The following is a 27,978-nucleotide window of genomic DNA, read 5'->3' as shown; positions in this document are numbered from 1 at the left end:
GGGTGAGCGGACTGTTTCAGCCGAGCTGGGGGAAATATCCTCTGACTCGGAGGTGAACTCCGCTGTAGAGAAGCTCGGGCCAGTGGCGGGGCTGGAGTGGATGGTGCTCTGGGTGCTGCGGGAAGCAGCCGCTTTCACATCCTGGTGGCGTCTTCGTCTGAAAATCTGCCTCTCCTTATCAAGAGGGGTGGTCTGAGGAACACGAGAGCATGGGACAGTGAATGACTGCTCAGGAATGAATGTCACTAAACAATAACACAGAGCACAGAAAGGAAAAAGTTAAGCACTGACAATCAGAATTTAGCAAAGCACCACCAGAAAGCAAAAGCTATGCAGAGTACGAACTGAGAAGCATTAATGGCAAAAAGCAACGCATCACCCCACTTTATAACACGAGGCACAGAGTGTGAAAGGAAAGGGACTATGGAGACTGCCAGCACGTTGCCATGGAAACACTGTCGGTTTGGGCCGCTCTGTGGGCATACCTTATCCAATACATCCCTGGGTGTGGGTAGCAGTCCAAAGACCCTGAACGCTTGATGGTAAACCCCTCGTCCGGCTGAGCAGAGAGAAATGAGTGGAACTCAATACATCAGATTTTTACTTTCAACGTGCAAAACAGCACGAGCTTTGAGCCATGAGTTGCTGTTCAATAATGGCGTTATATTTAGAGGTAGTTCTACAAAACAAGAGCAGTGAGTAAACCAAAAGCTTGTAACAGTCCACTAGTTCTACATATAGAAACAATCAGTTTGGGAAATAAAAACAACTATGTTTGAAGCTAATGAAACAGTAAACATGCAAAGCAATGTGCAAATAAAGCAAAACATAAATACGTATAAATGCACATTTTAGAGTGGCCTTTTATTGTGGCCAGCCTAAGGCACACCTGTGCAATAATCATGCTGTCTAATCAGCATCTTGATATGTCACATCTGTGAGGTGAATGGATTATCTCGGCAAAGGAGAATTGTTCACTAACACAGATTAAGACAGATTTGTGAACAATATTTGAGAGAAATAGACCTTTTGTGTATATACAAAAAGTCTTAGATCTTTGAGTTCAGCTCATGGAAAATGGGGGCAAAAATAAAAGTGTTGCATTTATAATTTTGTTCAATGTATGTGTATGTATGTATATATATATATATATATATATGTGTATATATATATATGTGTATATATATATATATATATGTATATATATATATATATATGTATATGTATATATATATGATATATGTATATATATATATATATATATATATATATATATGTATATATATATATATATATATATGTATATATGTATATATATATGTATATATGTATATGTATATATATATATATATATGTGTATATATATATATATATATAAACTAACAAGCAAGATCAAAACTAAAAATAACACCAAATATAAAATCAAATAAAATGTTTTGTTTAAATTTTGTTTAAATATGGATGTGGTGTGTGTAATGTTTTTGCCCTACATAAAGAAAGCATGTATGTAAATATAAAAATAGCAATCTTGAGTGTCTAACTGGATACAGTCCCTGACAACAGTGCTGACAGTCATTATATAAGCAGAGTACACAATCAGAGGAAGAGATGTCACAGCAATAAGAAAGCAGTAGGATGGAATCTGCCAGGAGAGAAGAGGAATGAGAGAAGAAGAGCTGATGGATGAGTCAGCGAAGCGCTATGAGATAAGAGCACAACCTCCAGAATTATTTAATACCTCTAACTATATTTAAGTAGATTTTATTATAGCAGATCCAACTGCAGTGTACTGCAGACCTTTTTAAGGGTTTGTTCTAAAAGACTTGTGGGCTATTCAAACTCAAAATAATGTGAATAGCATGTCAATTTTTCATATGAAAACTATTCAAAATGAAAATGTCACTCTTTTTTTGATGCCTGATCAAAAAAAAAAAAAAAGTCCAGTCATTCACATGCTTTGATGTCAGGTACTATCCATCATGAAATAGTATTAGATATGATATCACTCTTTTGGAATAAAGTAGCAAAATTAAAACTGGACATCTTAAAAGTTATGGCTGCTTATGAAGTGATCCTTAATGCACCAATATTTGATTTTAGAATATTGGCTTTAATTAATATGGGTAATATTAATTGTCAAAAATATATATACATTTAAACATAAGAGCTAAATAGGCAACTCTTACTGTTATGACAGTGACTCCTGCTGTGGTGTTGTTGGGTTTGGGGCCCATGTTGAAATGTTTCTTAATCTTGCCGGCCACAGACAACTGGTGCTGATTCTCACACATCCTGTCATCCTGAGGAAAAGCAGAAACAGTACCTCCACATATCAGTTTCCTACTAGTAGTCTGAGAATAGCACATACACTTTAAAAAACAAACACACAGATAAAGTCTTACATTGACCCAGGGATGGTCTAACACCTGGAGAGCTGTGTATCTCTGTTCGACCTCCACCTGTAGCATGCAGGTAATAAGTGCCTGTAGAGAAGAGAAGTAAAAATGAAAGTGAATGAGGTTTATTTTTCTTTCCGGAACTTTTAAACTCTGTTTTGGTATACCGACCTTTGCAGAGTCAGATACATTGTCCCAGTATGGAAGAGGGAAATCCAGCTGTCCCATCATAATCTGGTCAAAAAGAGCCTCCTGATCATCTGTGCTACTAAAGAACAGATATGCAAAATGTTTTTGTATATTCATGAATATTTATTGTGCTATTGCAATTAGGAGTGAAGGTAGGACTTCTATCCTCTGCAGATGTGCAGGTCAAAACAGAATTACAGAATACGGCCACTAGAGGGAGCGACACATGTATATTATTATGGAGTGAAATATTTTTGTTATCATGACAAAAGTTACATGCTTAACTTACAAAATTTTTGTACTTACCCACGGAAAGGAGGGAAGCCACAAAGCAATATGTATGTTATGACCCCGGCCGCCCAGATATCAACTTTCAATCCATACCTATAACATGAAGAGAAAAACACAACATGATCTCACTCTTTGAGTTTCAGAACAGTGAATTCAGCCCCTGATCTTTAAAAGCTTTGGTTATGCTCTGTTATAATAACATTACCATGCTAATGAAGACATGACTTACCCAGTCTCTGCAACAATCTCTGGAGCTACATAGGTTGGCGTGCCACATATAGTGTAAAGCGGACCGTCCACAACTGTTGCCAAGCCAAAATCCCCCAGTTTCAGGGATTTGCTTCCGTCCTGGTGCTCATAGACCTGAAACACATATAAATACACAATATTTAGGTTCAGAAAACAGATCCTTTTTTGTAAATAAAATTATAATTAAAAATAAATATTGAATATAATTTATGTAAATGTAATTTAATTAAAGAGATACTCCACCCCAAAATGAAAATTTTGTCATTAATCACTTACACCCATGTCGTTCCAAACCCGTAAAAGCTTAGTTCGTCTTCTGAACACAGTTTAAGATATTTTGGATGAAAACTGGGAGGACTGTGACTGTGACGCAGCATACGGTGATATGGTGAGACACAGAGGAGACCGCTGACAAAGGAATTATTGAATAAAGTCGTTATTTTTGTTTTCTTCACTTAAAAAAAAGTGTTCCCGACGCTTCATAGCGTTACGGTTGAATCACTGATGGCAGATGGACTATTCTGATGATGTCTTTCACATTTTAAGGACCTTGACACTGTTATTTACTTGGCAGTTCTGTGGGACAGTCACATGCCTCCCGGTTTTCATCCAAAATATCTTTAATTGTGTTCCGAAGACGAACGAAGCTTTTATAGGTTTTGAACAACATGGGGGTAAGTGATTAATGACAAAATGTTCATTTTGGGGTGGAGTATCCCTTTAAACTAACATATATACTGTATATATGTATATATAAATATATATATATATATATATATATATATATATATATATATACACAATATCCAATTAAAACTAAATATAATTATAATGAATAGTTTTTGAAACAGAAGCTCAAATAAGATTCCAGACTGTTTGTGTCTGTTTTTCAGCTTTATCTCAGTTATAGTTATATATAGTGACAATATTCCCTCTGTAATAGTCTAACACCCACCAGAAGATTCTCAGGTTTGATGTCACGGTGAACAATGTTAAGGCTGTGCAGATATTTGATAGCACTGGCCAGGTTATACAGCATTCCGCTGGCGTCCCTCTCTGTGTATTTGTTGGAGGAGGTGATGGCATCAAAGAGGTCGCCACCCTGTTCACACACACACAATTTCATCGCTCATTTAGAGGCAATCTGAGCAGCTGAGTTTAATGCAATCTGAAAAAATGTTACTGAAAAGCTGTCTGTTTCTTATTATGTTTCTATAGTGTCTACAGTATGAAGTCTAATAAAAGAAAAACATATTCACTACCATTTGCTGTTTGTAGATATTAGTTAATGTTTTCGAAATAAGTCTCTTTATGATGTCTATTGTTGCTTTTATTTGATAAGTTTTTTTGTTAAGTACATTATACAGTAATATTATGAAATATTACTGTAATTGAAAACAATACATTTCTATTTAAATATTTTTAAATGTAATTTATTCTACAAAGGATTGTTTGATAAATAGAAATTTGAACTCGCAATATTTGAAATTTACATGAAATAGAAATATTTTGCAACATTAAACAAACACACTTGTCTTTACTATCACTTTTGATCAAATTAATGCATTCTTGCTGAATAAAATAAATTATATATGTAAAAACAGCTCCAACAACTTAATTCATATTGCAACATATTTGTATACATAAATGTCAGATGTTTCACCTTGACCAGCTCCATGACCAGGTAGAGTTCACTGTATGTGTCCATTTCTTCAATCAGCAGAACAATATTAGGATGCTTCACTCTCCGGAGAATGGACACCTCATTCTGGATCATGTGTTCCTGTGAGCCACAGACAAGCCATACAATGTAATCTTGCATCATTATTTTATGTGATATAAAAAATTGTGCATTGTCTTCACTGAACAGTATTTTATAGAATTATATTGGTGTGGCCTTTCATCTTCATTTTGTATTTTTTATTGTTTTTGATGTTCGTAGGGTAGGCCTGTGGATCTCTCCACACACTCTCGGACCACAGCAAAGTTCCCATCGCCAATCATCCGTCCCACCTTGTACCTTTCGGCTATGGAAGCAGGAACCTGAGGGCAATCCTCCATCAGCTCAGCTAGAAGGAAAAAGATTTGGGATGTAACATTCAGATGAAGATGATAAAACAATAATGATAAACCTTCGGCAGAGTTTCCCAGGGTTCCTGACCTTCACTGGCCGGCCCATCGCCCTCGTCCATGGAGCTGCACACCTTGGTGGAGGCCAGAGAAAGGGAAGAGCCACTGTGCTGAGAGCCCTGTCAGCAAGATTGAAGGGCCCATTTACAACTTTTTTTTAAAAAAAAACATTAATATTGTTATTCTGCATTAAATAGACCCAAAGGGATCTTAAAGGGATAATACATCCAAAAATGAAATTTTACTCACTCTCGTGACATTTCTTTCTTCTGATGTCCATGAAATTAGATATTCTGAATAATGTTGATAACTTAACAGTTTTAGTTCCCATTGATTTTCATTGTATTTTAATTTATATTATTTTGATTTCTTTATTGTTTTGTTTATGATTGATTTTCATTGTATTTTCTGTCCATACAATGGAAGTTGAAAGAAAATTATTTCAATGTTTGAACTTCATGAAATTATTTTGCAACATTAAACAGAAAAAATTTCATCTTTTGTGTACTTTCTATCACAAAAATGCTTTCTTGCTGATGAAGAAAGAAACTCATACAGGTTTAAGGGTGAGTAAATGATGACAGAATTTAAATTTTTGGATGGACTATCCCTTTAAACTAAGCAGAGGTATTGAAGAGGGAAATAAAAGGGCAGTTTCTATGGAAACAGCTTGGGTGTGCTAAGAATATTCAAGACTGGAGCGGGGCAGGCAAGGTGAAATTCAGCAATACTTAATCCACTGACACCATCACATATTTATTTAAACAGCCAAGAATCAATTTTCAGTAAGACTATATTAGCTGCACTGAATATTATATTCAAAAGGCTATTCAGTTGAAACAATGTTGCATGTTTGTCTTCAGGCACTACATTAAGAATTTGTAATAATTGTGAAAGAAGTCACTGTAATTATTTGATTAAATAGAGCAAAACAATAATATTGTGACATATTATAACAATTTAAAATAACTAATTTCTATCTGAATAGAAAAAAATAAATAGATGTATTCCAGCTATGGCAAAGCTGCATTTTTAGCAGCCATTAGTCCAGTTAGTAATAAAAAAACTAGCTTTTTGAGAATATACAGCTAAATTGAATTTTAACATAATGTTAGTAATTTCACTTGTTTGAGCTACAGAACACAAGCAAATACATCTAATTTAACACGGTAAATTAGCAGAGCAGACAAACAGGGTAGTGTTGTCAAACCATATGATTTAGGTCTATCACAGAGAGAGTGGAAATGAAGCAGACACACAGCCAGGTCAAGAATCTTGTCTGTTGTTGCTAGGAAACATTTTGGGTGAACGTGGAATTATTTAGTATGGATGTGTTCAACTGCAATTCAGTGTGATTCAGGACTATATCAGCAAATTAAAGCACCTGGAATACAATTAGGGTCAATCAGAAAGGTGAAATTGCTTGATGGTTTTGCTTGATGCAGTGAAAGATATTGCAAATGTAAATAAGTCAGCTCCACTTGAGTTACATCATGGTATTTTAAATCTCACCCTTCGTCTTCTCAGACTGGCTGGACTGGTGGGAGATGGACTGGGAGATTTGCCTGACCGTGGGGTCGAGAGCTGACTACCTGCTGTTCCATTAGCGAAATACAGAAAAACAGGATTCAGATCTAGTTACTGTTGGAATCTGAATCAAGTCAGGTTTAGATCAGATCAAGAATGACATATTTCATCCCAAAATCAATTTGCTTGAAGAAAATGAAAGTCATTTTTATGATCATTGTTTCATTGCATGTGCTTAATTGTCACGGAAATAATGCCAAAAAAAAAAGGTTCTAATTCTAAAAATAAAAAAAGAAAATTATATGATGCAATATATATTATAATTTTTGAAAATCCTTTTAAGAAAATGCACGTTTTTATGATCATTACTTTGTTGCAATTATTTCATTCTCAAGAAGATTGTGCAAAAAAAAAAAATAATTATAATATTATTTGTGTATTTTTAATTTTTTTTTTTTTGCCTTGTTATTTTTTTAGTTTAATATAATTTTAATTAAATTGGGTAAACTATATACTTAATTAAAATAAATTATTACAATACATACAAACCGTATGTACAGGCTACAGCAGACTAAAACTTACACAAAGATGCTTAATATTATATGTGCCAGGTGAGGCATTATTAAATCAAGCATTGATCACTACAGCACTTTCACTACATATAGATCCTTCAGTATGAGAAGCATAAACACAATGCTTAGAAATATGATGAACACTAGTATCACAGCCATGAAAAAGCTGCCATGCATACATATTAACCCTTCATTCAGATACAATGTAATTAAAAACGAAATGATTTAATTCTTCTACAGCGCCTCAAGAAAAACAAAACAAAATTTGAAATATCTCACCTTTATGAGTTTGCAGCACAAACCTGTTTGTCCTAACTGCTAAAGAGTGCAGCAGGCTGCTAGAGCAAATTGCGATTCCTCCTGCGCTCATAGTGACTGTTAGGCAGCGAGAGTATGAATGAGAGTGGGAGAGGAGGAGAGGATGTATGTAGTGTGTCTGCTGGCTGATCATAGGCAGCCTTCTGCGCACACCTTACATCATAAACAGCCACAGAGGGAGGAGTTTAGCTCATAAACATGCCATATCATAGTTGCAGCGCTGTCTGTGTGGGTGACTATAAAGATCTCCAAAAAGACCTAACGGCTAAACACTGTGAAGATGCTTCTGAACGGCGTAAGTGAAGCCAAGGGGATGACGTGGTGTTGTGAGTGGATTTCTGAAGTATCTCAAGCACTGTGTGAATACAAATAATGCTGTTTGAAGCTCAGATTACACAATGATTCAGAGATTCGGCCACTGATTACATTCAAAGCACATTAAGTATAAAAGAAATCTCAGTCTCATATATAAATGTTACTCTATGTTTGTGTGTCACTGTGATCTGAATATCGTGCTCCCTCGCCATCTGTATACACTATCACAGCCTGACATAATTCAGCATGTGCAGTGAGTGAGAATGCATCATCGTTTTATTTTTGGGATGGAAAACAGATTTGCAGGACTATCAAATCAGCCGTCATTCATGTATGTGATTACCGAACGACAAAATTGGGAAAAACATTAATCAGGGGACGATAGTGACTGAGAACTTCACTTTCAAACTGTATCTCACTTTATATAGTTACATATAGTTTTTGAGAGATTGATGTTGATGATTAGAGGGACTTTCTAGTTTATATACTATAAAAATGGCCCTAATTGTAATATAACAGGTTCAAGATACAAATCTGTAGATAAAAACAGACTCAGGACAGACACTGACCTCAAATGAGCCACTTAAAAAGAAAAGCTAAATCTTAAACTGCATCACACAGTATATGATACTGATTTAAATATATGTACTTACATTAAAAATTAATTACATAATTTATATATATATTATATTAATATATATTTTTTATTAAACATATAACGCAATATAAGTAATAAAATTCATCCCATTTAATTATTATTAAGATATGACTGACCAGAAACCCAGAGGGAAATGACTAATATCAGCTTACATCAAACTTTAGTCCCTGATGTTTACAGTGTGGGAGCCACTATCCAGCAGTTTAATATCCTTTATTCATTATTTTTGCTTAGTCCATTATTATAACCTTGACCCTACTGTCTTGAAAAATCTGCAAAAGGCACCAGCAAATTTATTACCATAACAAAAACTATTATATATTATTTTTGGGTCATTGATATATATATATATATATATATATTAGGGGTGTGTAAGGGGTGTACCGAGCCGAGCGTTTTTTTTTTTCCCCTCAGAAAATTCATATAAAAAATTGGCGTTTTGACAATTTGACCTCTGTACTACTAGTTTTAACGCGAATAAACATGACTGAACATCTCGTGCCTTATGTTATTGCTCAATCAGTGTTTTTACCGTGGAAAGACATCAACAACAATACAGAGTGGAAATAAAATGTCACTTATTATTTAATTTACCTCAGCAAGTCATCAGTGTCCACAGCTCGTTAGTTTACTAGAGAAATGAAGTCTAGTGAGGAGCATTTTGTCAAATATTACACCATATACTCATTATATTTTACTAAACCTGTCAGTCTTAATTATTTAATGTACAGTATTTTTAAAATAATCTGTTATAAAACATGCTATGATGCTTAGAAATGTTATTATTTATAAGTTAATTTAAAAACTGCATTTTGTGCAATTTACATGTTTGCAATTTTTTTTTTTTTTTTTTTTTTTAAAGTTGAGTGTTGATCATCTATTTAAAAATAAATTGTAATTAAATTTAAGTTTGGGTTAAATTGTTAGGCCTAATTGTAACCTTATAATGTAAAAGGGCTCCCTATAGTTTTAAGCATAAGCTGAGGTAGATTTGTATCACTAAGGAAATGTAAACTATAACCGAATGTATTTAAAGAAAGAGCAACTTGTTCAGTAACCCATAAAAAAAAAAGTTTTGTTTTTCCCCTGCTGTACCGAAATCATACACACACACACACACACACACACACACACACACACACACACACACACACATTGATTGACACAAAAATAACACAAATGCTGTTTGAATGACCTTTCAGATCAATAAAAAACAATTACTCCTGATTTTTTTGTCCAAGACTGCATGGCAGATCTCTGTCCAGTGAAACATTCTGCCAGAGGTTGGAAGCATTATATTTGTAATCAGGTACCAGTCTTTCCATATATCATTCACACTCCTACGCCTATCTGGTAGCCAAACAAGTCTGTTCTCCCAAAACAACATTAGCGATATCCCTCGTAAACAATTTAGCCCAATCACCCAGTTTATGCGCACCTATGTCGTTTCTGCACTGTGTCAACCCTTTTCAAAGAATGAGGTTGATACTCAGCTCATTACAAAACAGCACGCGCAGCGAGCCGGTTCTGAGGACTCATTTTGTACCTGGCTGGAATACAAAATTTGATGAACAGGCCCTAGCTAAAGCACTATAATTGTTCTGTTTTTGTTGTTGTTTTTGACATGTCTCTCTACAGCTTACTGAGTGATAAAAGCTTGACTGGATGAATGCCTGGTGTTTGCCAGGAACATCAACATCAGGAAGTGATGATTCATGATCTATTCCAGGAAAAATAATGAAACCTATATCAACTGGATGTTCAGGACAACATTTTGAAGTGAAGATCATAAATAAGATAGAATATAATTGAATAGAATAGGCCAGAATGAAAAAAAAAGAAAACAACATAATGGATCACAATAAGAATAGAATAGAATAGAATAGAATAGAATAGAATAGAATAGAATAGAATAGAATACTCAGGCTGTTTTAGCATTCTGGTGGTTTTAGTGTCTGCTTGAGTACTGGGTGAGCTAAAAAATGGTAATCATTAATCTAATCAGTAATCTAATCATCCACTATCTAATCCATCCATCAAATCATTCACTGATATAAAAGTTGGTTGTCATTACCAGAACTCTATGAAAAGTTCCAGCTAAGTTGACTACATCAACACCAAACACAAGCATCATGGTGACTTGAACACTGAAACATCCCATTAAATGAATTTTGCTAATTGATGCAAGAGCACATTAGAGACGGAGAGATTGAGAGTACATGACAAGTGTTGGCTGAATTAGTTTCCTAATCTTCTGAGAAACAGAGATATCTAAAAATAATTAAGGCTACAAACACACAATTTACAACTTTGAATTCTGAGACTGAAATGAATCAACTGACAAGTAACCAGTTTAAATTTCATGAGTCACTCCTGCACATGAGTGTCAGCCTACTTCAGTGGGTATAGAAAAGAACCACCCCACTTTAAAAAAAAAAAAAAGTCATTCCACAGATTTTCAATGGGAAAGCTCAGTCTTGACTGCATGTGGCCTTTATTGGGGAGTGGCTTTTTTCTTGCAACCCTCCCATACAAGCCACATTTGTGGAGAATTTGTGATAAGGTTGTCACATACACACAATGACCACTCTTTGTCATAAATTCCTGCAGCTTGGTCCCCTCTCTGACCAGTTTCCTCCTGGCTCTTTCATCGACGTCCTGATCCAGGAAGGGTCTGTGATGTACAAAATACCTACCACTTTTTAATTATAGACTTCACTGTGCTTCTAGGCATTGACAAAGCCTTTGAGAAATTGTTTTGTATCCATCTCCCGACTTGTGCCTGTCCACAACTTTATCCCGGAGATCTTTTGACAGTGCCTTGCTACCCATACAGTGGTTGATTGTGTGCCATTGAGAAAGTGGATAGCTACACCTGATTGAGTTTACAAGTCATTTTTAGGAGGGGGGTGATCCTTTTTCCAACTCAGTGATTCTGGTTTTTAATTTGTAAATAAAAAAAAATTCTGACATGCTGGTGTTATATCTTTCACTTGGATGTTATAAGTTGCACTGAATATATGTAAGATCCATACCTGAGCTGCTGGAACCAGGGGACTTGCTCCTTCTCGACGGTCCACCGCTGCGGGGAGAGCAGCGGCCCTGCATAGGAGAAATACGGCCATAGGACTGCGATTTCACCACCCTGCACTCTGAGAAAGCAGCAAAAGAGAAACACATCTGAATTCAGTCTGGTTTTACTGCAGAAGCCTCAGCGAATCTTTCTCGGTTCCAGCTCTACTCTATGAGCCTCCTGTCTTTGTAAAACACACTGAAGAACATCTCATCTGTGCGGACGACCTGATGTCACCGCCGATCAATCTACCGCAACCTCATTCTGACCCAAACATGTCAGCCTGACATTCCGGAGGTCTGATGAGAGGAGATCTGACAGGCTGGTTTGCTCTCAGACCACATGCACAGAGTCAATATGTCTATCGATAGGATTTTAAAATAGCCCAAAGTCTGGTGCATGATTCTGCACTGTAAATGTCAATGGCAATTAATTAATTTAATAAAACTGGATAGTAAACAACTAATGTCATAATAATAGTTACAAATGTCAGTAAATTACGATACTGCTAAATAAAAATGGTTTTTAGCTGAATATGTTATTTTGTTTACAAAAAGCAGCATTTTAAAAATGAAAAACACATTTGCTGTTAATGTCAGTAAAGCTTTAAAATATATGCAAGTGACAACACTGATACTGACAGCAGGAAACAAATGCTATAGCTAATTAATAAAAACAAACAACGACGAAAAAGCTTATTATCTGAAGTTAAAACTTTAATTCTCAAATAATACAATATTGGACAAGATGTTTATTTGCCAGTAAAGCTTATTTAAATTTATAAATTGAATTATTCATGTAACTAAGGTCTGTGGCACAGTTGTTGTTGGTCTTAGGAAAACAGTCATGCTTTAAAAAGGGACAGACACATTATCCATTATCTTACCACTCTCATCCAACAGGAAGTCATCCTGGTAGCGGAACCTCTCTGGGCCGCAGGCAATAAATATATCATCTTCACCAAAGAAGTCCTGAAGGCATGCCACCTACAAAAACAGCAGAGGTAGATTTATTATATGAAAATACACTTCTGTTCAAACATTTGGGGTTGGTAAGATTTTTTAATGTTTTTGAAAGTCTCTTTCGTTCACCAAGGCTGCATTTATTTGATCAAAAATACAGCAAAAACAGGAATATTGTATAGTTTTCTATTTTAATATATTTTAAAATAAAGCCAAAACCAAACAGGTTTCTTTGATGAATAAAAAAAGTTCAAAAGAACAGCATTTGTTTGACATAGAAATCTTTTGTAACATTATAAATGTCTTTACTTTTTTCAATTTAATGCATCCTTGCTGAATAAAAGCATCGAACTGTCCCCAAACATTTAAACTATAGTGTATATTTTCTTTCTTTTTTGAGGTCCTAATACAGATAAACATATTCAATTTCACTTATTCACAATATATATCTCACTAGATATAACATCTTCATTCTAAAGGTCAATGCTCAGTGATTCATACAGCTGCATGAATGAGAAGGCAGTTTAGCATCTCACTTTAATGTATCATTTACACATACCAATGAGAACTTGTTGCTGTAGCAACAGCGACGTCATCACCAAGATCAGAGTAAGATGATTCAGTCAGGAGGCACAAAGTGAGCTAATGCTCTCAAGCTGGGTGCAAAAAGAGTGAATGATCCAATATTCAGTAATATTACAGCAGTATACTGTAAATGGCATCACTGATGAAAGCAGCAAAAGTCGGATAATAAGCCTGCTACTGTTTGTGTGATATTTTGTGTGAAACACAGCAGAGGTTCCACCTAATATTTTAAAGGCAAGACATCTGTTTTTAATTATTACGCACATAGTAACATTAAAGTGAAGACTATTATAACAATGACATATCTAATGAATTCTACTGACAAATCTAATTCAACGATTCATAGTGGTTGATAGTTATAAAAGCCATTACTTCAGTGGTAAATTTCTCAGCCAGAGAGAGTCTTCATAACAACCTCAGTTGTTTTTGTAGTTTTGTTCTTGTTTTTGATTCATTTATTGCTCCAGTAGAGCATTAGAATATAAGTGTTGTTTTGAATGGTCATCAAAATGAGGAATACGCTTTTAAGAACCAGATGGTGTAGAACAGCAACCGTCCATTACTGGAGACTGACTGTCTGTGCTGTAAAGGGAATAAACTGTTCAGTGATTTTATAACAGCAGCAATATTGACATATTGACTTCAGCTGGGAATCTGCAAAACCTGGCAGTCTGATCACAAGTTTTGTCTGTCGGGTTGTGAACGAAATTTCACCTTGTGCTGCAGCACCACCTTCTGGAAAGCATGCAAACTAACAACAGTATAAGCAGTAGAGTTAGAACTAATAGGTACTTATTTAACTTATTAAAAGAATTTCAAAGGTGGATTTCAAAGAAAATAATCCAGTTGATTGCTTTTTCTAAACCACAAACTGAAGCAATCATATTTTATGAGTAAAATTAAATTTTTAAACTGACTGTGTGAAAAGATGCAAAGGTTGCAAATGCAAATGCTCCAGATTATTTTTATAATCTTAATAAACATCCCATTTGCTTTCTTTAAATCTGATATAAACTTGAAATCAAATCAAATACTTTAAGCGTTAAAAAAGCAGTTTACTACAGTCTATTCCAAAGTCTACAGCAGTGATCCTTGGTTTAAATGTTTAAATACATACCTGGAGCCTAACAAGCCCAAAAACATCCACTAGCTGAAAATGAAACAGCACAGAAAACCAAATAATGATTTTAAACATGCCATTTTCATCCGAACGATCATTTCTCCTGATCACCACAAGATGGTGCAGACTCCTCATTTTGCAGCTGCCACCAACAAGGGCCACATAACTAATTCTTACAAGCAATATGCTACTTGTTCTTCAACATTTCAGCATTATTTTTTAGCATCTCTGATGCCCATGAAGCAACTGGAGGCACCTGCCATATCTCAGCACCAAATTATCATAATAATATGTGAATGGACTTTTTAAAATCGGGACAGTATACAGAAGCAATCTTTGAAATCCTGATGACACCACTCACATTTAGAAGATGAAGAACCATCTAGTTAACTAGTAACATTTACACCATCAACATTATTCAATTACATCCAGATAAACAAATTTAAAGATCAGAAGATCAGAAAAACCTAAGATGGCCTGGAAAACTAGTCTCTTTACATTTTACTTTGATTGCAAAGGGTAAATCTTCTGGGTTTAAGTCAGTCTGTTGGCAGGAACAGTTTGTACCAGGCAGGAGCCGTACAACTCAAAAACACGCTCAAATCTGATGATTTTTTTTAATCCATATCTGCCATCTTAAGTAGTGACTAAAACTGACTCTACAAGTAAATAAAATTGGATTCAAGTGAAATTATGCCAGGATACGATGTACTCCATTTCTTCCTAAGCCTCTTAAAATACTAAAAATCTAACCTCAGCTAACTTTCTGTTGACTGGTTGACTTTATGTCCTAACAAAGTTAGTAGATAGCAGCGAGTAGCATGTTCAGAATGAAAATATTTGTTCAAGAATATTTAGTTATCCATTACTGTAAGCATCAGCTATGAGGATGTATCATAAATAAATCAGGGTGATCTCTTTAGAGATATGACCTTCTCTAAAGGTTCCATAATTGTGATTAACAGCTACATGCCGAAGTTAATGAGCACCTCCTGCAGGTTTATGTCCTGTTTGACAGGAAGCTTTTTACTGGGTTTTCCTCTCAATGCATTACTACAATGTGGTGCATCTACGAAGCCATTACTGACACTTATCTACAGATACATAATGCAGAAGTTCACAAATTGTTTGGGCAATGATGTTTGACTAAATGGAGCTTTCCTTTCACCAAATCACGGAGCAGAGTGTGCAATTTGACAAATCCTACTTGCAAGCATTCATGCATAGGTCACAATATCCACATCAGCTGTGTTCTTATTTTTTATATTTCATAAGGATATTTGTCTCCTGAATAAATATGGGCATTATGAACTGATGCACATGAATAATTCACTAGATTCTCAAGGATTCTGTTAAAGGCGTGTGAGGGGAAGCAAACCAAAAACTCATTCATAATAATCTATAATAATGTACACAAATAAATGAAAAAATATGCCATTCCAATTCATTACTGAATACAATTACATGGCAAAAATTGTAGTTAGTTAAGAAATCCATTACAGTACACATTTTAGGTAATTTAATCTCGCCGTCGTTTGATTTCTTTTAAAAAAAATATTGTATATTCCATTCTTTGCAATCAACGACATGAGAAGGATCTGCAGGGGCAAGAAGTTTTAAAAGATAGAAAAAGGATAAATTATGAAAAATGTATTGTCATTTTGTAAACAATATGTAATCAATAAAAAGTAACTGTAGTCTGATTATGAGCATTTTAAAATGTAATACAGTCTAAACACAAGTATTTAAAAGTAATCTATTCAAAAGTAATCTAAAAGTATTTTTTGGAATCTGATTACGTAATCCAGATTACATATAAAACCGTTACTGCAAATATTATATATATGTGTGTGTGTGTGTGTGTTACATCTCAAAACATGAACAATGGTATTGATAGTACAAACTAGGCCTTGGTGTATTGGATAATTTATAGTCTTTCGCACTGTGCTGTCCCAAATTTTCATTACACTATGCTATCCCAGTTTTAGATCACCTGTGTGGGGGCCGTGTGTCTCCCATTTCACCAGGAAGGATTTTTCTCAGGAAATACATTAGCATATTTGCTAGAAATAGTCTGTCTGGTTTCTGAGGTTGTGTAGGGTCTGTCGCTGGAAGCGTAAGGGAAATCCAGGCCAGGCTGACAAAGTGTACTGACTAAATGCTGAGAGGAACATTGGATGAAATTTAATCTACCTGTATTATGTTATGATAAGGTACATACATTTCTTTTTGCTTTGGTTGAAAGTATGTGCAAATTAATCTAGTTACTTTTAGTGAATACGGGTTAAACTAACATCACTGCTGTAATGATGCTAGCAGCACAACCTTAAACAAACTTACCCAAAATAAAAAAGCAGTCATTATTTACTCACACTCATGTAATTCCAAACCCATATGCTGTTATTTTGTTCTTTGGAACACAAAGGGAGGATTCTGAAGAATATTCACATAGTTATTTTCCATTCAACAGTCCATAGTGACCTTAGGTGCTACTATAATTAAACCCAATTCCCGCTTTGACTTAATAGAGACAGAAGAATTACATTCCAACAACGCCAGATTCTCCTACAGCAGACATCTGTGCTTTATCATCTGCCACAAAGCAAAATAATATATTGATTTCCTAAAATAAGTCACTACAATATGGACAATTTCCCTGCCATGGAACTGAACCAGATCTACATATTCAGTAGAGCAGGAAAGGCAAGCCAAACACTGTAAGACTGTGCTGGGAGAGCATTGATTTCCTCTCAGCATGGACTCAGTGACACAGCAGCAGCAGCAGCACAGGCCGCCACATGTCCCAGCAAAAACCCACAGATCATTGATCTGGACAGACTCCCGCTGTTAATACTCAGAAGCTTTCATCAAGTAAACACAGCCAGCCTGTGCTCACCGATGCCATTCAGGACCTCTTAAAAACAGGTTAGAAACACATGGGCAAGACTGTGGTGGGCAAGGATTGTGGTGGTATTAGTGTGTTGTAGGTATTGTTGAATTTTAGTATTGGTGACTATTTATTATTGTTTCCTAGTTGCTTATTAGCATGCCTATTATTAACATATTGGCGGTTTAATACTTATAAAGCACATATTTTGCATGACTATATTCTACATCCCTAATCCTACCCAATACCTAAATTTAAAGGTGCTGTATGTAGGATTGACACCAAGTGGTTGAACTAGGTATTGCAGTCCAAATTCAAAATATTGGAGAGGATTTTTTTTCACCTGGCCCCACCTCCTCAGACTTGACGCACATGCAGGTTGCCAGATTGACGACACAAACAGGAACGAGCACGCTTGATGATGAATGAAATGAAATAAGCTGTGTTTTCCGCCAACTGGCAACTCTGGGTGCCGAAATAAAATTGGGTAAACTGGCAGTGGGCGGGTTTCACAAACCAAAACAAAGATGACATTTAAGCTGTGTAACGTGCTTTTTTAAAGGAGAATAAACTGACTTTAGCACTGGTTTTCAGATAAACAACAGTATGTTAACTTAGCATTGTTTCTTTAATATCTGCAAAAAGGAGAGATACATACATATCCTTTAACAACTACTTTACTAACCTATTAGTAAGCCCTAGCAGTTAAGCTTTACTGAAGCAAAAGTTGTAGTTAATGGTAATAGCGAGTGACATTTGGTTAAAATAAAGTGACTGACATGGCCAAAGGAGAATAACAGAATGTAATAAGTAGCCTACTTAATATAAAATTAAAGTCTGACATGGTTTATTCCATTGAGGAATTTCCATATGCTATTGATTTTTAATATGTGATATCTACACCATCAAAATGCTTCCTGTGTTGGGTAAAAGCATCCTAGAGAATTATCATGTATTATTGAGAGGTTTATGAGGTGGAGATGTACCATTAGAGTTAACTTTGCACTGCTTCAGCATGATAGTGTTCTCTCAGCTAGTCAGAATAAATCACTTCCGAAAAGTTGCAGGTGGCACTTGTGGTACTTCTATACAGCAGTAAGTGTTATTTTAGTATCATTGATATACTATTATAGTTTTTGTTCATATTTTTCTGCTTTCACTTTAATTTTAGTTAGTTTAAGTCATTTTGTTGTATTTTTTTGTAATTTTTATAAAAATTTTTACAAATATTAAAAATATATAATATTATTTATGAATTTATATTTATTCATTTTAGCTTATTTTAATTTTTTGCTTTTAATTTTTTTTATTGAGTTTTATTAAAATGAGAAATGTTGCCTTGGCAATTAGCTGAAATAATTATTTAGTATTTCTTTTTTTATATATAATTTTATTTGATTTTAGTTAATGTTTATTTTCAATGTTTTAGTGTTTGTTTTTAATGTTAATTTAGTTTTATTTTATGATAGTAGTTCTGAATTATGGTCCTGTAGTTACCAATTTTGTTTGTTTTTTGTTTATCTCCTTATCAAAACACCGTAGTTCAGGTCATCTGCTCCTGGTAGAGACCCCAAGACCACAAATTTTACAAATCAGAGATAAGGAGACATGCAACATTTGCAGTGTTTCAGCTTCCAGGAACAGGTTTGGGAACCACTAGTAAAGACTACAGGAGGGCTTCCTCATTAGTAAAGACTCCAAGACTTTTTCTTTAAAGGGATGGTTCACACAAAAATGAAAATTCTATCAATAATTGCTTACCCGCATGTCCAAACCCGACAAATTGAGATATTTTTGATGAAATCAGAGAGCTTTCTGACCCTGTATAGACTGCAATGAAACTAACACTTTCAAGGCCCAGAAAGGTAGTAAGAAGTAAGGACATCATTAAAATAGTCCATGTGACATAAGTGGTTCAACCATAATTTTATGAAAATACAACAATACTTTCTGTGCACAAAGAAAAAAGGTAGTAAGAAGTAAGGACATCATTAACGTTTTCTTCTCTTCCATGTCAGTCTTCGATGCACGTTCACAAGAGTATCACGACGCATGCGTGTGGTGAGGCTGACTCAGGACACCGCGTTATCATTTCACACTTACGGAAATTGGAATCGGTCAAGAAAATTGCAATCGGTGCATCTCTAATAAAAAGTATTGGAAATGCATTGGCCAAAAGGTGTGGAAACCCTGTAAATTAGAACAAAATATTGTACAGTAAAAACAAAACTGATTCTTGATGACAACCCATGCATTTTATGTCAGCCATATTTCTGTGCTTGATTTCTGAAATGGCAGCATTGTTTGGTCTGAAAAGACTGTTCATATTTCGCAGTAATGGCAAGAGGTGACCTTTCAGGAGGAAATTGAACTGCCTGTTGAGGTGCATTACATAAGTCCACCAGTAGCAGATAATGAGAAATGACTAAATGCAAGTCAGCTTGTTGCAGTGTTACTCATACTCCCACATGTCACTGCATGGGTTTACACTGGAGCCACAGTACTGTCAGGACGGACTGAACATTCACAAGGCTTACAGACCTGATCAGGTTCTTGGATTTTGGAGATTTTGGATCTTGGAAAATATAATGAAGGTAATGAGGTTATTTCAGTAAAATTAGGTAATTTCAGAAGAAGCAAATGAAACAGCTGATTTAAAAACACCTAGGCGTGCAAAAAAAAAAAAAAAAAACAAGCATCAAAGGCTTTAAGTCAAACGCTCACTAATTTAGGGTCCTATGATTTCAAAGATGCAGAATGGGAATACAGTCATAAAAATGGAAAATGTGAAATCTAGTCATAAAAATGTAATTTACAGTATCAGAATGTCATGTAATTTGGCAAATTTTGGATGTTTTAATTTCAACAGTTGTGCAGCACCTTGTTTGCCAAAAAAATAAATAAAAAGAATTGTAACATTTTAATTTGATTACATTTTAAAAGATGAATTAAATTGATAATATTTATGCCTTACTTTTTTACCACAGTTTTTGATAATAAATTTGTAGTAAATTAAAAATCCAGAAAAAAATTAAACAAAATACATACAACTGCTTAAAACATATGATAGGGTTTTATTACTATAAAAAAATAATTAATCAATAAATCGATTGGAAATACATGCTTTTAAATTTATTTTTGTACCAGTAAAACGGATTTCAGAAAAAAATTAAATGGAAAGGACAGAATTTGGAGAAAATAAAACAGAGTTTTGGAAAAATTAAACAGACTTCATACAGACCAAATATCAATAAATTGTTGTTAAATTGTATATAGGTTCATGATTTCAATTAATTAGACATGCTTTTTGGTTACTAAAATTACATTTTACCATTAAAATGGAATTTAAAAAAATTTAAACAGAATCCAGAAATATTAAAAATGTTGGAATGGGGGTTGGAAAAATAAAATGGAATTTGGAAAAAAAATTGCATGGATTTCATAGGGTTCTCTGCGGAGTTGTGAAATGCCACACCTTGACCGACAACAATATTGTAGCCCTATAGCGCTCTTCACAAGACATCCATTGGGTAACGCTTCATTCAAACCAGCCAGAGTCAAAGCTGCTTAAGCTGAAACTGACACAAGCAGAAAGAAGATCACAGAATCAACATACCTCGCCACTGTTCAGCCCTTATGAGCATGACCGCCTATGGAAATCTCCTCAGTGTGGTATCTAATATGTGAATGAAAAGCTCTCTTAGCCTTTCAGCTAATATTTATGGCACAGACGACAGGAGATCCATGCCACCCGCAGGAATTAAAGGGGAAATGCCTGTCTGTCTATCCTCAGGCTGTCTCACATGATAAGAATAAGCTTACATTAAGAAGCCAGTGACAGCACCACAAAAGGCTTCAAAGAATGCTGGATTATAGGGATCAGTCCAATGTGCAAATATGAAAGAAACTTAAGTTTCTTTATTGTCAACGATTAGTGGTAAAGTAAGTCTGCTATGTAAGAGATAATGTACAGTCAGTCAGTCATCACCGCAAAATAAAACCATGGCAGGGTGTATGATTAGGACCCCGATGACCAGCTGTGATTAACGACCGTCTGACTGAACATGATTAACATGCTTATTACATCTAAGTGTCAAGCAAATAAAAACTTAGACATTACTAATTTAATATAATATATTGTAATATAATATAATATAATTTTATGTAATGTAATGTAATATAAGAAAAGCCAGTTTCAATTAGCATTGGTATGGATAACTGTGAGGGAGTAGGAAATATCAAACTGATGAATGGTGTGATTAACCAATCAGAATCGAGAATTCCAGAAAGCCATGTAATGAATAGTTCGTAGTGTTCTTAGTTTTTATAGCAACATAGATTCTGTCAGTCTGATTCAGTAGATATTTTGTCAGGATCCTCCATCTGGAGCACCTAACCCAAATGCATGGAGTGGTGTTACTCATCAGCAAGTGTTCCACCCTGAAAAATGCTTGTCAACAGATCAACAAACCAATAACATCCTAATACATTTCAAAGCTTGCATCAGTTGCTCTCTCTTGAGAGGAGAGAACTTCCTCTCAGAGGAAGGTTAGATGAGGCCAGCAAAGGCTAAGGCCAAGATTTATTCCATTTATCATTTAAAAGAGCAAAATTGAAGGCAAAATGTCCATCCCACTAAGAGATTTCACAGTAACCATTCCTATATGGCCAACTCTTCTGAATTTCCACTCCAAGAAATATCTAAGGGCACTTTTCAAAGTGCTGATTCACTATAAATCAAATGCATTGCACTTCCATCTAAACATTAAAATGGAATTTACTGAATGATGTAGACATAAAACATTTTGTCTATTCAACGCTTTATGCATCTGCCACAATAATATATTTGAGTCATCTTTATTTGAAAGCTTTTCTCAGCAAATATTGAATAATGGAATTAATTGGGATAAGTTTGCTGAATTAATTAGAATATAATGTAATAAATTAAATTAAATTTTTAATCAATTGACAGCCCTGCTAATAAGCTTTTTATCAACATAAATTTTGACTGTGTAAAAATGCTGAGCAGTGACTGTATTCATATAAACTGTATATCAAACCTACTAAAGCATTTTTGGAAAATGTAGGACCACAATGCTTCGATCCAGAAATCAATTCCCTTGGCACATCTTCACCCGTTACAGCAATGCTTTGAGGGGTGTAGTAAATGTTTCTCTAGGAGAAAATAAACAGCCATGCATAGTGCCGCCTCGTGTGAGAGGCCTGTCTGATCGCAATCCTGAGCATCCATCATCCCAAGCCCGGCCTGTAACATCACCACTACTGCACCCCTCCTGCCGCAGAGGCTGTTCCTAAGCAACCACCCCCAGCAACCAGATTGCCATGGAAACCAAAAAGAGGGAAATCAAGGAGAGGGGAGAGGCCCTTCACATACTTGGGATGTGAGAAATGAGGGGATATTCCAACCTAGAAATATCGGCTTGCACAACGTTCAAACGTAAATTGTGACTTCTGTTTGTTTTTGTAAATTATATATTTTTTAATGGCCTGTATACATCAGATGATGAAAGTGAATTCACTAGATATATATAGCACAGCCCTAGTGTCTCTCCTTCTGATCTGCGGTGGGTGTAAACAGAGGAAAATATAACACCACTGAAAGCCAATGAGTTTAAGGCCCTCCGGTGACAGCTTGTCATTTCATCAGTCTGCTCCTGCGGAGACACAGAAAGGTCACCATCACCCAGTCCCCAGCCATACGGCTGCCTCCCTCTGTCTGATCTCTTTCCTCCATCTCCTTCTCCACAGTATTTACCTTTATCTCCCTATCAATCTCTTTTGCTCTTATTCAAGCAACATAAACACAAATTATCTAGAGAAATTCTTATCTCAGCAAAATAACAGCAACACTTGATGAGCAAAGAGCAAATACTAAGCTGAAATTTATATAAATATTAGATGAAAAAAATTAATTAATTGGAAATAAAATTAAAGCTAAATAGAAATATTACAAAATGAGAAAAATGTATAGCTCATTCAGAATTTTAATCCTATAATAATAAATAAATAATAATTCTAAATAACACTGAATCTGAATAACAACCATAAGCATTCTTCATACATGCATAGCAATCAAAATTTTCTTTTATAAATAGAATTGGATCACGGCATTAAATAAATGTTTTTGTGTTACATTCTGAAGCAGAGAGCTTGTTATTTACTTTATGTTTGTTTAAAAATAGAGTCTGAAAGTGGTCCCAGAATTTAATTTACAGTACTCATTTTTGGCTCATTACCACGAACAACTTCTAACACAAACAAGCTCTACAGCTCTAGCAACTCTAAATATGGTTTTACCAAATAACTGAGCAAAAAACAGGTCACTGAAGAAGGAGAGAGTGAGGAACGGACTGACCTCTTTGAGATGATGATGCATGAGCAACCTCACCTTTAGAGAAACCGGGGCAGGGCACTCAAAAAAACATTTTGTTTGACTAACTAAGGTAAAAGTCAGGAGACTAGCTTTGCTTTATTTAAAGCTGAAGTGTGTAATTACTGCACCACAAGCATCTCCTGATCCACGGGCTTCTGACAAATACAATGAGTCCACTGATCTATCCAAACAGCTCTTTCAACCAAACAATCGTATCATATACTGCATCCAACAATACAAAAGTGCAATTATCTGCAGTACTTAAATTAAATGTCCACTGTACCTACCATTTTACCATCCACTGTATAAAGCCTCTTGACCACTCCGGAGTCCAGTTTGATGGCATCTGTGATATCCGTGAGAACCTGCTCAAACGAATGGGCCGTCTTCTTGTTGAGAAGTATACGCACGGCTTTCCGAGGCTTTACCCCGCTGCGGATTATGGTCACCAGTTTGGGTCGGATGAAATCCTTGTTATCCTTGGTTTCTATTGAACCAGCCTTGGCACTGGCCAGAGAGGTGGGCGCTCGTGCCGATGCAGCGGTCTTGACGTTGACTGACCAGTTGGGGTTGACATTCTTAGTGTATTCCAGATTCTTGTAAGGCTCAATTGATCCACATACGTAACTCTCACCTGTGATACAAAATTAAATAATAAGTGAAATAACCAGTGAGTATCACTGAGAACCGATCATTCAATCATTCAGACTTGTTTTTGTGAACCGATCCAAAAATTTCACTGAAAAGATTTGACCAAAAAAAAAAAAAAGTTATTTTTATTTATTTTTATATTTTTTTGGTTCCCCAGAAGAAAGTCATATGTATTTGAAACAAATTGAGAGGTATAAGTTAACAGAATTTTTATTTTTGGGTAAACTACATTAATATATTGTCTTTAATTAGCATTTCCTGCAACTTCAGATGACATCGTGCATGCTAAAAATAGCTTTCCATGTTTTGCATCATATGAGGACACAGAAGAAAATCCATAAATTTGCCTACATATGAGCTTAATACAGTCACTGGACATAAAATCTCCTTATAATAGTCCATAATGACGGAGAGGTCACACAGTCAAGGTTAAGTGCACGGCAGAGACTGAAATCACCTCCACCTCACTCATTTGCACTCATTCTACCCCTGTAGCACTGAGAATTAATAAATGAATGGGTGTCCTACATAAAAATGCACCACTGAGATGCCACTGCTACTATTTCAAAATCAAATCAGAGTCATTTAACACATAATTCAAGGACAAACTTTCAGTTCTCGGTTTGATTTATTGGCCAACACTGAGAGGAAGGGAGTGGTATAAAGATGCAAAAGCTGTTAAATATTAATGAGCATTATAAAATGACTATTGGTTTAAATCACATGGCTCTCTGATATCCTCTCACAGACAATACAAGCTTGATGCTTGTTCAGTACTACAAACTGCATGATCTGTTTGGGGTGTCAGAGACCCCAGATATAAAACATGACTAATGCAATGACTTTCCACATAGTAGATTCTCTGATTGGTGTACACACTACAGAGATATTATGTGCTTTTTTTTTTTTTGATAATGTACTCACACTTAGGTCATCCAAGATGTCCAAGAAAACAGATTTCACGAGTTCGCACTTACATATATAATCGGATTGAGCAAATAGTATGCATATTTGGCTTGCTGTCCTGAGGGAGGGCTCCAAGCCTGGAAAATAGCCCGAACCCAGAGACCACCCCATCCCTAGTCTGGGATGAGAATAGTGTATACCTGTATATATATATATAGAATAGTGTATGTATATAGTTGGCTGTTTATATATTGTTTCTAGACGAGCTCCGCCTGTGCTGAATTGATTGATTTTCTGTACATGCTACCCCCGAACCTTGTTAATAAAATATAGATTGGAGAAATTCAGTATTACATCACTTGGTCACCAATGGATCCTGTACAGTGAATGGGTGCCGTCAGAATGAGAGTTCAAACAGCAGGTAAAAGCATCACAATAATCCATATATGACTTGTAGTCATCAACATAAGTACAATCCATCAGTTTATATCTTAACTTTAAACCTGTGTTTACAGCTAAAATATGAGTCCTTTAACTACAACATTGCTTTCTTCAGTTATAAAGTTGCCCCTCTAAATCAGGAGAGAAATGTGCACAGATCAGGCTTTCTACAGTTCTAAACAAACATGTTGGATTTTGATGTGAGAGTACAACAGGGAAGGCACTTTCACTGAACAAAGGAATATTATGGATTATGGACTTTGGTATGCATTTTGGCCAGAAGTGATGATTTAAAGTTAAAAAGTCTTAATGATAAATTTGTTTCCTACAACCACACAGCTTTTCACTTCACAAGACATTAAATGATGGACTGGAGTTGTGTGGATGACTTTTAATGTGATGCTTTTATCAGCTGTTCTCTCATTCTGACGGCACCCATTCACTGCAGAGGATCCATTGGTAAGCAAGTGATGTAATGCTAAATTTCTCTAAATCATTTCAGATGAAAAAACAAACTCATCTAAATTTTGGATTGCCTGTGGGTGAGTAAATGTACATTTTTTAATGGGTTTTGATTAAAATAATTTTAGCAAAATAATGGTTAATTTCAAAATAACCAATTTCATTTCTCTGGGTCTCTGGGACAGTATACAGACATAACTGTCATTCACATCAGAGCATAAGGAATAAACAGATTAAAACGACCAATTAAACACTGGTACTGTATGTCTTATTTAAAGAGCAAATGCAGTCTTAAAGGTTTTCAGATTCTTTATGGCTTTAGATATCGTCAGAAAAATAATGCACTACCGGAAAGTCTCATTTTAAGATAGCCTTTTAGACTATCTAGTACCAGCAATAAACCAGCTACAAGCAGGTTGTCAGTTTTTAAAGTGGTCTTTCTTGGGACAACTAGTTAATAACCACTTTAGACTAGCTACCATGTTCCAAAACCATAATTTTCCAGCCTGTTGTCTTCATGTAAAGAACAGGTACAAATCCAAACCTAGACACATGTGATCTAATGCACAGTTGACCATGTATGTCAAGTTGAACAAGAAACAAAAGATACTGGTGTCCCTAAACCTCCATATACAGACCCAGGCTCACCTTCCACCAGCTGGTCCATGCTGGTAATCTTCGATCCGTCAATGGTATAAATGGTCCGGACGCCCTGGGGCAGATTTACATTATCTGATAGGGAGCGGGTGAGGTCTGCCAGCAGAGCATCGAAAGACCTGAATCGATCATTGGAAATAGCGTACACAATCCCTTTGAAGTACCGGTCTCCATTGCGGTAGAACCGGACCCTCTTTGCTTTCTTTTCTGAGCTCAGAGCCTGTAGGGTCCGGGTTCGGTACAGACTGCAGTGGGCGCTGTGCGTGGGGCTCGGCAGGCCGTTCGCACGTGAACCCGCACGGCTGTATCTTTGTGCTTTGTCCCGTTCGTCGAAATGCTCCAGCTCCATGTCAACACCCGGGGCTGTAGTAGACTATCTCTGTGCAAAATTGTGGATAGATGAGTTGTGTTAACATTATAATTGCATTTATTCTGAATATCACCCGACTTTTTTTTACCCTTGTAAATAAAAAAAAATAATGTATTTGTGCATAGGCCTACCTGTTAATAAGTAGGCCTACTGCACATTATGCTATAGTAAAATAAGCAGTTGGAAATTTACATTTCCGTGCGCTTATCCAACTGACAAAAAATAACATGAAATTTAAAGAACAGAAAATGTTCTACATATGCTACGTTTTAAATAATAAACATTAATGTGCTATTGTTTTATAATTATATAATATATCTTAAGTTATTTAAACACGCCCAAAGGGAAAGCACAATGAAGTCGTGATTACATGTTTCATTAATTAAAAAGCAATATGAATGCACTAATAGGCTAAATATAAACGCTTCAAAAAGCATATTCATCTTACTTGTGCGAGTGTATCCGATGAGCACAGTCGATATGAAAGCACACATCTAATGGCTTGTCATCTCTTCCAGAGGATGCTAGTGATGGTTTTAAGAGCAGGAGGAGAGAATCATGCGCTCTGCTGTGCTGGATGGGGCGGATGGGCTGCAGCCGGTGTCTGTCTGCCCCTTTAGAACATCCCTCGCTTCAATGCAGACCGGCAGCCTTTGTCGTATTCCTGAGGGGGGGAAACCTTCAATAAATGAATGCGAGCGAGCAGGGCTACGTCTTAAACGTTAGGGAGCTGCCTAACTAGACACCTAGGACCTGAGACTGTCTCAAATGCAGGTCCTCGCGGGTGGGAGGAGACTGTCCAGCGCCGCTAGCAGTCCAGCAGAG

The 27,978-nt window shown here is 35.7% G+C and overlaps 1 protein-coding gene across 1 annotated transcript; it reads right to left on the bottom strand.

Moving 5' to 3' along the window:
• LOC109104030 (serine/threonine-protein kinase DCLK1-like) lies at nucleotides 1–27,952 on the bottom strand. The gene is made up of 17 exons (XM_042771414.1): nucleotides 27,602–27,952; nucleotides 26,775–27,162; nucleotides 23,954–24,300; nucleotides 12,605–12,704; nucleotides 11,689–11,797; nucleotides 6,768–6,864; nucleotides 5,287–5,374; nucleotides 5,060–5,194; nucleotides 4,789–4,958; nucleotides 4,081–4,227; nucleotides 3,106–3,239; nucleotides 2,892–2,969; nucleotides 2,568–2,664; nucleotides 2,403–2,483; nucleotides 2,187–2,300; nucleotides 486–559; nucleotides 1–192 (listed from the first exon to the last, which is right to left on the bottom strand). The coding sequence occupies exons 2-17, from the start codon at nucleotides 27,130–27,132 to the stop codon at nucleotides 135–137; spliced, it is 2,187 nt and encodes a 728-aa protein (XP_042627348.1). The 5' UTR covers nucleotides 27,133–27,162; nucleotides 27,602–27,952; the 3' UTR covers nucleotides 1–134.
• Nucleotides 27,953–27,978: the final 26 nt, after the last annotated feature.

Source organism: Cyprinus carpio, chromosome A15 (assembly GCF_018340385.1).
Source record: "Cyprinus carpio isolate SPL01 chromosome A15, ASM1834038v1, whole genome shotgun sequence".
In the NCBI taxonomy this organism is placed as follows: Eukaryota; Metazoa; Chordata; class Actinopteri; order Cypriniformes; family Cyprinidae; genus Cyprinus; species Cyprinus carpio.
This window is presented reverse-complemented; position numbering and strand designations above follow the sequence as displayed.

Coding starts and splice junctions, on each gene's coding strand:
- LOC109104030 (XM_042771414.1), bottom strand. CDS start 27,132: ATGGAGCTGGAGCATTTCGACGAACGGGACAAAGCACAAAGATACAGC. Junction 5,375..6,767: donor CCAGTCTGAGAAGACGAAGG/GTGAGATTTAAA, acceptor TCTTGCTGACAG/GGCTCTCAGCACAGTGGCTC. Junction 5,195..5,286: donor CGATGGGCCGGCCAGTGAAG/GTCAGGAACCCT, acceptor TTTTCCTTCTAG/CTGAGCTGATGGAGGATTGC.